The sequence below is a fragment of the Sturnira hondurensis genome, unplaced genomic scaffold (genome assembly GCF_014824575.4).
Source record: "Sturnira hondurensis isolate 20B ecotype Veracruz unplaced genomic scaffold, ASM1482457v3 Scaffold0004271, whole genome shotgun sequence".
Classification (NCBI taxonomy): Eukaryota; Metazoa; Chordata; class Mammalia; order Chiroptera; family Phyllostomidae; genus Sturnira; species Sturnira hondurensis.
The window spans coordinates 648,156-659,185 of NW_028076902.1; the positions used below are offsets into that span (position 1 = coordinate 648,156).

Below are 11,030 nucleotides of genomic sequence, written 5' to 3' on the forward strand. Positions count from 1 at the left end.
AAAGAGGAAAAGAAACCCTGAAAATGATAACCATCACCCAGTAGACTCCCTAAATGCCAGTCTGCAAGCCTATTCTCTGCAAAGTGCCAAACATTTATATTGGTTGTATTTAAATGAACAAAAAGCCAGCCCAATAAACTTGAAAACAATTGTCATTTCTTTTACAATTGCTTGTATTATGTACCAAGTGCTAGAGTAGATGCTGGGAGAATATATCCACTTTTTTCTTAAATCCTCACCTGAGGATACATTTATTGATTTTAGAGAGAGAGGAAAAGAGAGACATCAATCGGTTGCTTCAGGACACTCCAACCAACTGAGCCACCTAGCCAAAGTTCCACTTTTTGCCAAAAGTAACACACAATCCTTGAGCCTTTGAGATGAATACAAGAGATGAGTCTAAACGTGGTGGGAAGTACAAAGTAGTGGGGACACTCAGAGAAGGAGCTGATACTTATGTAGGGTAGACAGAATGGGAGGTGGCCAGAGTAAAATTTTCTCAAAGCAGTTTTTCAACTGCAACCTCAAGAAAGAACACAAGTATCCCAGGCAGTCTGGGAAATATTAATGAGTATTAAAAGGCTGGGATTTCTAAGACACTGTAAGGATAGTGAAGCACAATAGGCCAAATATTTTAAGTCAGCAACATTTCTGAAAATCTTGGATGTGTAGCTTTTAAATGCATTTAACACAGGTGCAGTTTCTACCCTAGAAAAGACTTCAATGTGGAAGAGAATGATGAGGAGGGCTGATATTTATAGATACACAGACACTGAGAAAAGAATGCATAAACTACAAAATATATGAGATAAATCATTTCCACTGAGGGAGGGAATGAGGAAGTCATTTTAGTGTTATTATAGTTATGATGATACAGCACAACAGGGTAACTGGCAAGAGCAAGGATTAGGAGGTGGACATATTGGGGTTTCAAGTCAGGCTCTCTTGCATATTAGTCGAGTGAATTTGAACAAGTTACCACTTCCTCTAATTATTTTGTTAAATAACAACAGTAGACTCCTTGTGGGAACTAAACAAACCTCTGCATAAAAAGGGCTGACACATATTAAGCTCTGTAATGAGTAGCTGGTACTACTATCATTACCACGATAATACAGAAATGACTCAGGATAAAAGGAAAGACAGTTTTGAGGACCAAATGTTTTATTAATTGAATGGCACATCCAACTTTATCAAATTCCTATTTAAGACTATTTTAAGTTAGCATGTTCGAGCCCTCCCAAATTTTACTACCAGTTCAGCGCCAAACATCCAATTAACTCCCTATAATTTGTTTCAAGGTGAAAGAAATAAAGTGCCTATTTTTATTATCATTCTAGTTCAATGGCAGATTCAGAAACTAAAGTTGCCCTTGTGAAATAGCACATTTCAAGCAGAGATGAGTGATGATCTGTTTCAGATGAAGACCTTCTCTCCTTTCTCCTTCTACTTATAGGAAGTAAAGCTCCATACAGGTAGAACATTACTCCCTCTCAAGTCTAAGTGACATGAAGATACTTCTGGGGACAATCTGTACCAACCTTAGAGAACCTCTACACACATCCTCTTTTTTTTTCTGTTTCTTTATTTAAGATAGTTTGTTTATTCCTTTTTAACTTATTTCTGCTTTAATATTAATCACATCTTCTTTCTTCTAACTTTGGGCTTAGTTTGATTTTTTTTAAAGATTTTATTTATCTTTAGAGAGGAAGGGAAGGAGAGAAGGAGAGAAATATCAATGTACGGTTGCCTCTTGTGAGTCCCCTGCTGGGAACTGGCCTGCAACCCAAGCATGTGCCCTGACTGGGAATCGAACCGCGATCATGTGGTTCGCAGGCTCACGCTCAATCCACTGAGCTACACCAGCCAGGGCTACAAACATCCTCTTATATTAACGTAGGTTTCATTTATTTAGTTTATCTGTGCTTCTACCATTGGGAAAATTATAGTTCCTTTGGGCATGTAGGACCTACCTGAAGCTCACAAATTCTAAATAATGAAGGCCTAGCTCCGTTGTATAAAGAAGTAGCCGCAATTTCTAATCTTCCTGCAGAAATCAAACGAGATAACACAAAAATAGGAACAAAACTGAAACACTAGTTTTGAGGGCAATAGGAGAAGGAAAAAAAGGAGGAAGAACCCTCAGGGAAGGTAATGTCACCTGAGGGTTGATTGCATTCTTTTTGGTGGGCCGGTTCAACATGATCTTTGTGATGCCATCTTCGGAGGTCACCACCAGGTTTTCATACTCCTGTTGTTTCCTGTCTGCTCTAGGCTTCACTTGGCTAGAGGATGTAGATGAAGAACTCAAACTGGACGCTAAATCCACATAGCTCTGCCTGGCAGTTTCCTGAAGAGAAGATGACAAATAATTTAAGCCCATGGTCAATGAATAAGCACTTTGAGCAACTTACTATACTCATAACCTTGCAATGAAGAAAGAACAGAGGTTCTGATTCAGCAGAGTTACATGAAGATCTTGAAGGCTCTGTCTGTAATGGATTGATAATGAGAAACACCCAACTTTCTTTAGGAGTACAGGAAGTAAAATAAACGTAAAATAACAAATTTACCTTGGGCAGACTGCCAAGAGCATTCCATGCATCCCATTTAGCTTTATTAATAAAGTCAAACACACCTGGTTTGGGTATATTACAAGGTCCTTCAGTGGCCTGTGAAAAGAACAGGGGCAATTATCAGACAAATGTCCACGAAGATCGGAACCTTACATTTTAAGATCTATAAAACACACAACTAGGATGAATGTGCCTTCCCTACCAAACAGTTTCACAAGGTACATAAAACAATCTGAACTCTTCCCTTGTTTCTCTTTGATACTGTTGCTAAAAAGGCACAAACAACAGAAAGAAGGCTGGAGAGACAAAATTTCCATTGGCTATGAGTCCCTAAAATAAGTTATAACTGCCTGCATATGAAAATACTACAAAAGGTGGTGGGGAAAGCACTTTCCAAAAACTCTAATAGTTCATTAGTTTTAAACAACAATCACATTTTTTACACACAATTAAAATACTCAAGCAATCTTTAAAGGTAATTAGCCAACAAACATTCAGAAACCCACAGTATATTCTGAAAGCACACTCAAAGGTAGAAAACACTACCACTAATTCAGTGGTGGATTTCTGGTAACTGAGCAATAGAGTTGGAGCTGAGGGAGTTGGGTGAGGCTGTCAGAACCCTGGCCCATAGGGAACTGAACTAAGGGGCATGTGAGTAGAAAGCAAAAAACAACCAGACTTTACTTGAGTAGGTGAAGTGAATGTTTTGAAATGAATTAAATATCCTAGTTAACTACATTTTAGAAACAACAATTTAAAACTCCACATAATAACCATATTAAAAATGTTAAATTTTATAATGGAATCAGCTAAAGAGGAAAGAGCTCTGAAAAACAAAGGCAGTAAATGAAGCTAAGACTTACTAAAGACAAAGAGACAAAAATGACTCTGCAAGAATTAACCACCTGAGAAATTAGAGGCAACAAAGTCCACAAGACTTCCCCTATTTGCAAATGCCAAGTGCAAGGTTTGGGCACTTGTGGTACTGCCCTCAGGTTTAGTAATCTGCTAGAATAACACACAGAACTCACGATTACAGTTTATTGCCAGGAAAGAACATCAGTAAGGGAGGAGATGCCTAAGGTGAAGTCTGGAGATGGATACCCTCCTGCCCGCACTGTGGGGTCACGACAGTGTACCTCTCCCAGAACTGATGTGACAATACACATGCAGTATCATCCACCAAGAAAGCCCACTCAGGCCTCAGTGTCCAGTTTTCAATTGGAGCTCCACTACAATTAAATATGTAAATAAAGCCCCACCCTGAAACACATTGCTACTACCCTGTGGCCAGTCCCACTCTAAATCACACCATTAGGCTGAAAGCAAACAAAGACACTCCTGTCAGGCACGGCATTTCAAGGGTTTAGATATTAAGGGTTCTAGGTTTACATATCAGGTAATCTAAGGTAACTCTGCCCAGAAGCCAAGGGCAAATGCCAGACATCTTTTGGGACAAACTTAAATTCTTCACTATACTCACTCATGAAAGTAGGAGAGGCTCATAGCAATCACAGAAAGAGAAAAACAGGTAATACACAGAAGCCCAGAGGGGTTGACTTCCCAGGGTAGTCTTTAGATATTGCTACTTAAACTTACATTTTAAAAATTTGTTACACACATTTTCAAACATACACAAAAATATTATAATGAATCCCTAGTATTCATCACCCAAATTCAAGAACTATTATTTTTGCCATACTTGCTCCCTCCATTCTTTTCTTTCTTTTTTGCTTTATTTTAGGGACTCCCAAACACCATATTATTTCACCCCTACATTCTTAGTATGCACTTCTAAAAAAACGACAACATTTTCTTATGGTATCATCAACAACAGTTCCTAGGTATCATCTACTACTCAGTCCATATTCAAATTTCCCCAATTTTCGGAAAACAACTTTTTTGGTTGATATATTATAATCAGCAGCCACATAAGGTCTACACATTTGGTTGTTACGTCCTTTACGTCTCTTACTCTAGAAAGATCCTGAGGGGTTACTCTTTGCCTTAACGGGACTGGAAAGTACAACATACAATCGAAGGTATGTATGTAATGGGGTGCACAGCACAGCCCCCACAGTCCTCGACTGAGCGGGAGAGTGGATGATATGGCAGTTAAAACGCACTGCACAACAAGGGCAAGTGAATAGCTGTGCCTTCCTGAAGGGAAGAGGGTTGCAGCTCAGGACCATTGTGTAGGTAACCGAGAACGTTCAGGGTCTAGTGATACAGGTGGGAGAGGAAGCTTATAGACCAGATTGGCTTTCAGGGTGGTGTGGCTATAGACAGGTGGAAAGCTTAAACAGCACTTCTGTGAGAGACAGGAGGCACATGCCCTCCCTGGATGTCCCTGTGTCACTGAGAATTTTTGCCCTGACTAAAGATGGTAGCCAAAAGAGTAAAAGATACAGGGAACTGGCAAAAATGGCAGATACTAAGACATCACAGGAGGGGCCAGATATGTGGTCATGCAGGTAACTCCAGGCTGAGCATTTAAATGAGAGCAGGCTGTAAGAGAAAAAAGTCACATGGTCTGGAGTAAAAGAGAGAAGGTCTGAAAGTCAGAAGTCCAGTGAGTTGAGGGAGCTGGCAGTATAGCTGGGGGGAACCTGCTCAGACACCCAGATTTGAGTCCGCCTGGAGAAGATGGTGGCACAGCTGGTGGAGCTGCATGGGGGACTCACCTAGCCACCTGGATTTGTGAGGGATGCCTGGAGCTGAACTGTGATCAGAAATGCTGATCTGTGAACTTCCGCTCTTCTGAAAGATGGTAACCTGGACTGGCATGTTCCGAAACTGGCCTAGTTTGGCAAAGGGAGGCAGGACTACATGTTTTCAAAGAAAGTGGGCCAAATGGCAGAAATCTGCCATTACCTAAATCTGTATAACCTTTCAATAAACAACCCCTTTTCTTTTTCACTGAACTCTTGCACTGAGAGTCATGCTTCTGGGTGGCAGGCAACTGAACCCAAGCGTTCTGTAACAGCAATGGCAACAACAAAGGGACGCTGATAACTGGCTGTAGCAGGCTGACTCCCTCACGAGTGGGAGAGTGGGACTGTGGAGCTGCCCAGTCTCTGAGAATTTCTCTGCATACCTTTTAAGGGCATTGGCTGCCTAAATATGCCTGGCAGGTAGAAAGGAAATGGGTCAGGGAAGGGGACGGACTCTGAGAAGTGACCTTCTTTTGCAGAAAATTTGCTTGTGAGCACTGCTTGGAATAATGGAGTTGTGGGTTTTGCTTATATATTGCCAGTGTGCCTGCATTCTTTCAATCATAGCTTTGGACTTGTACATTTAGGCCAATAGGGATGGTTCCATGCTGGCCCCGAGCCCACTGCAGAGCCCACTGGGTAGCATTTTGAAGGACTGGAGTATGTACTGCCATTATCCAAAGTCCAAGGAGGCACTGATTTATTACTGTTACACTGTTTGGCCTACGTATGTTTTGAATTATGGGGAAAGGTGGCCCATGTATGGTTCCCTGAATTACTGTACCACTATGCAATTGGAACAGTATTGCCAACAGTTGGACAGATGGGATGAAATTCATTATGTCAGTGCAATTATGTTGTTATATACTAGGGTTTTGTCAAGGTCAGAGGATTGTTTGATGGTACAGAGAAGGGAAGTGGCCTCAAAACCTCTCCCTGATGGTAAAACACAGGAAGGAAGGGACAAAGAAGAAATGAACCTTATCAGTGTTCTGAACCCAGGGGACCAAGGACTGATGGCATGGGGAACTCCCTTGCCATCACCCCTTCACGAGCTGCCAACTGAAGTAGAGACCACAGAGCCAATGGCTGTACCCCTGTATATCTGGGGAGAGGTCGCTCCACCAAAGACTTTTCAGAGCACCCAATTAGACGACAGAGCCAATTCAGAGCAAGCCAATTCCCTCTGAAGCAATATCCCACAGGTAGAGTAGATCAGAAAGTCCAGCCTGCTGACCACTTCTGGGGCCATACTCTGTTCTCCTTTTCAGACTTACTGAATTGGAAGAATTCCGACCCCTCATATAGAGATGATCCTCAGAGAATGGCAGATCTTATCACCTCCATTTTTGCCCCTCATCATCCAAATTGAGCAGATGTACAGGCTCTTCTCTTGTGATGGCAGTTACGGGTGAAAGTCCCACTAGAACACGCCCTCCAGCTATAGGCACTCCTGACCTGTCTGGAAGATCCCAGAGGTGACTTCTTCCCACCTGAGATCTATGAGCAGGTTAAGAGTTAAAACTTCACATTGTGTGGGAAAGTGAACAAGAAGATGTAAGGCATGGAAATGCAATTTTAGTGAATAGTAGAAGGACAAGGATTTTCCTTCACATTTAAAAAATTTTCCCCCTACCTGATCCCTCCAAAATTTGACATTCTGAAGGAGTGGGTGATAACATAAGGTTTCTTTGTATAAAACCAGTAAAACAAATTACCATCAGTGGTTTTATTAACCAAGACTTTGACTGGAATGTCATGCCTGAAGGAGACATGCCTGAGCTCTGGTTGTTACCAAAAAGCCTTGGGGAACTGACACTGAGCTGTGAAGCTAGTGAAAGCCCACTAGAAAAAGCCTGATTCCTTGGTTGGTTGTGTGGTTCATGGCAGTGTTTCCAGGGAAGGAACCAAGATTGCTTTCTTAAGGTGGCAAGGAGGAACCTTAAGGCACAATGGAAAACTCAAGGGCTTGAGAGAGGAGGTACTTCTGCTTCTCTGAAGGATGTACAGAGAAGTCGCTCTCTTGGGATGTGTGCTTCCCTGGACTCCATTGTGATCCAGCACGTTTTCCTGAATCACAACATGGAGGTTGAGAATCGCACACCCCAGATCCTGAAGGAGGGAGATGCTGCCAAAGGATGGTGACTCTGAAACCGCCAAGTGCACATTCCAGAAGAGGATGTGATCTGTTCACATGACTATTTGCTCAAGGGCAAATAAGGATATAGGGAACTTTGGGGCATGGTTGTGGCACGTAGCCCTTTGGAAAGCAACAGAGACTCCAAGTCTAGTGGGAAAGGAGGACTCTGAGCGAGAGTGCTCTCAGCACCACCCCCTCCCCCTGTCCAGAGGTTGGAATCCAGTTAATAAAAACTTGTTTCCTTTAACACTAACGGTTGGGTCATTACGTCAAGGTGCCAGGTGGCAGGGCCCTGGTTTGCTCAGTAACATGTATACACCTGTGAAAAGCTGACATAAGTGGAGCCATTTTAAAGTAGAGCTGAAGCAGCCATTGCGGAGGAACTGCTTGCACATTAAATTTTGGAATGTTTGAACTGGTAAGATAACACTTAGACCTGACCAAAGCAATTATTGGTAAAACTAATAGCACAGTAGACATCCTGACCATAGGACTGGTGATAATGGACATTCTTTCTGATGACAGAATCAGTAACTCAGCTTGCCAACACCAACAGAAATTTCTTTCCTCTATTCATGTAATTTCTTCCCCTCTTTTTCTCATAAAAACCCCTTGTCTTCACCCAGTAACTGGGGCACAATTTGGGTTTCTGCCTGAATCTGTACCCCAAAATCCAATTCTGTGATTGTGAATACATTTTGCCTCTCACTTTGGCATTTTATTTTTAGGTTAATACAGTCTTTAAAAGAAAGGCAACAAAACAAACCCTAAAGTATTATTAAAGCTGATATGCAGATATGCAGTAAAACATATAGCATATCTAACTGAGGAGTCATCTGCTTATAATGTCTCTAAATTATATCAAACTGTAGGCATTTACCTGCTTATACAGTGCATAGAGTTTTAGCTTCACTTCATTTCCTGGATCCTTCTTCAACAGTTTTACCTGATTCACTGCATTTTCAAACTCCTCCTGACTGGATCTCATTGTTGTTCCACTCACATGCAACTGAAGTGATGGGAAACTAATGACCTGCAGAGGACTGTAAACAGGCAGACTGATTTCTAATTATTCCCAACCTGTGTTTCTCTATAAATATTTCCCTGTACTTGCCCCAAGCAAACTGGCTGCTAATGGTTAGTGGTTTCCAAAATGATCCCTAGATAAGAAATCAATACAGAAGCTAACCACCATAATTTAAAATAAAGGTAAAGGAAGCTACTATCCAGCATGTTACCTGTAGCAATTCAAATTAAATACAAACATACCCAAGAGATACTGCTAGTTCCAGAGCACAGCTATTTTGCAACAGAACAAGTTGCAATCTTTCTGCTGGTGGAGGGTCTTGCCTTCAATTTGTAAAAAGATTGCAACACCTGTGAAGTGCAATAAAGTGCAGTAAAATGAGGTGTGCCTGAGCCCAAATAGCCATGTAAATTTTGAGACAGGCAAGAGGTAAATAAAAGGCATACAAGAAAGAAGAGAGCCCAGGACTGATCCAAGCAGGTAAAGTGCACACAAAGAATTTAGTAGTTTCCCAAGGCCCGGAAACAGCCTCTGCACTCACCGATTTAACAATGAAGCATGGATGGACCTGGAAACTATTATGCTATGTGAAATAAACCAGTCAGAGAAAGACAAGTAACATATAATTTCACTTATATGTGGAATCTAATGAATGAAATAAACTATCAAACAATACAGAAAGAGATGCAGAAAATAGACTGACAGCTGTCAGAGAGGTGGGCATTAGGGACCTGGTGAGAAGGGTGAAGAGATTAAGCAAAAAAAAAAAAAAAAAGACTCAAGGACACAGACAACAGCCTGGTGATTGCCAGCAGAAAGAGAGGGGGTTGGGAGAGGTAGAAGAGGGTAAAGTGGGGATAAATGGTGATGGAAGGACACTTGATTGTGTAGTAAACACACAACACAATATACAGATCATGTATTGTAGAACTGTATGCCTGAAACCCATATAATTTTATTGGGGTAACCAATGTCACCCCAATAGATTCAATAAAATAAAATCAGTATGAAAATAAAATCACAACACCAAAAAGAAAAAAAAAAGAAACCCAGCTGAGCAGACACAGATTCACTCCTAACCTCATGATGTTTTAACCAGCCAGCCAGGAGCAGAAATAGAGCTTGGCCAGATAAGTAAGTTTTTAAGCACATACAGTTAGCAGAGGGAAAAGGAAAATTCACTGTACAATATTGAGGACACAAACAAAAAATGAATGTTCACAATGACGATCTTGAATAATAAAGTTAATGGCATCAAAGATAATTAAAATAATAGTTACAAACAAAGCCCAAACATAGCATATGTATTACCTCCTCTACAATATTGTAACTTTCAAAGAGTGTGAAGTCTAAGTTCAAACTCTGAAATAATAGTGCATAATTCAACAAAATTGGTCTGCAATAAGCTTTATTCTAAATATCTGATTAAGGTTTTCTTTCTTTCCGGAAAAACTGTATCCTACATGAATCTGGCACCTAGCATGTACCAAGTAGAACAAGAAGCAATATTAAAAATGTCCATATAAGACCTAAATGTACAAGTTTTCAGAAAATAAAGGCGCAAAGTTATTCTCCAAAATAAAACTATTCTCTTAGTTTAAACCCACACTGACGAAGGATTTGCGTTTCTAAAGCGTTCAGCAAGTAAGCAAAGCCCGCTTAGAGGTCTTCCTAAGTAGGTTCGTAAACTAGAAGCAGCCTGGGTAGCGGTGTGCATGCCAAGGGATGCGGGACGCACACCCGCCTGGGTGACGCAGCTTGGGCCTCCCAGCAGAGAAGGCTGCGCATTTCAGAAGGGCACCTAACGCCATTCTCCATTTGGCCTTAAAAGAATAACACTGATGCTATGAGGACAAGCTAACAGACACGGAGTCTCCCTTCAGTGGGCAGCAACCCCCGCAAGCACGGTGGCGTTCCAGGGTCGACCCTGGACCCCGGGTCAACGCTTACCTCTTTCTGGACACTACTCCAACACCAGCGCCAAGCCTACGTTACGCCACTTAAGCCTAAGGGTCCGGAGGGAGTGGGCGGAACTATGGGTGATGGAGACTAGGGAAGGGAAGGGACCCATAGGTTCAACTGGGATGGGGCGGAGCCAGCGCACAGCATGATTGGGGGAGGATGTGCAGGGGGCAGGGCCAAGGGCGGGGAGGGATTTCACACTCTGCGCCTCCCTTCCCGGAGCCGAAGGGGGCGGTGCCAGGCGCGATAGGTTGGCATGTGTCGAGGGTTGGCGGGGCAGCTCACGCTGGGGGTGGGAGTTGGGGGTCGGGCGAAGGCGAGGGGGTGGGGGGAGGGACTGAGCTGTGAAGAGCGGCCAGGAGGCCAGGACGCGGGGTGAGGCTGGTGGGGGCGGGCCTGGCTTGAGGGGGCTGGGCTCAGAGGTGGAGGATTAGGGGGCATTCAGCAGATCCTAGCCTTGTGTGGCTGGTGTATAGGTGACTTTCCCAAGAAGTCGAGACTTGCAAGTGGTCAGAGTCCTAATTCAACCTAGTGCACTGAATCGAAGTCCCAAGTAATTTTATATTTGCGCTAATAGCCCATTATTATTTGCGCTAGAAATATTATTC

General features: G+C 42.4%; 1 protein-coding gene across 5 annotated transcripts in view; it reads right to left on the minus strand.

The window, feature by feature from the left end:
- Positions 1-10,503, minus strand: part of ECI2 (enoyl-CoA delta isomerase 2) — a 29,793-nt gene extending 19,290 nt beyond the window's left edge. The window contains exons 1-4 of one of the 5 annotated variants that reach the window (XM_037045347.1): positions 10,411-10,503; positions 8,314-8,476; positions 2,574-2,672; positions 2,162-2,350 (exon numbers count right to left, since the gene is read on the minus strand). In XM_037045347.1, coding sequence (XP_036901242.1) covers positions 2,162-2,350; positions 2,574-2,672; positions 8,314-8,421 — 396 coding nt within the window. In that variant the 5' untranslated portion in view covers positions 8,422-8,476; positions 10,411-10,503. Of the gene's footprint in view, positions 1-2,161; positions 2,351-2,573; positions 2,673-8,313; positions 8,477-8,702; positions 8,819-10,410 lie in introns of those variants that run through there. The other 4 variants (XM_037045350.1, XM_037045349.1, XM_037045352.1 and 1 more) reach the window with 4 other exon arrangements.
- Between the last annotated feature and the right edge of the window lie 527 nt (positions 10,504-11,030).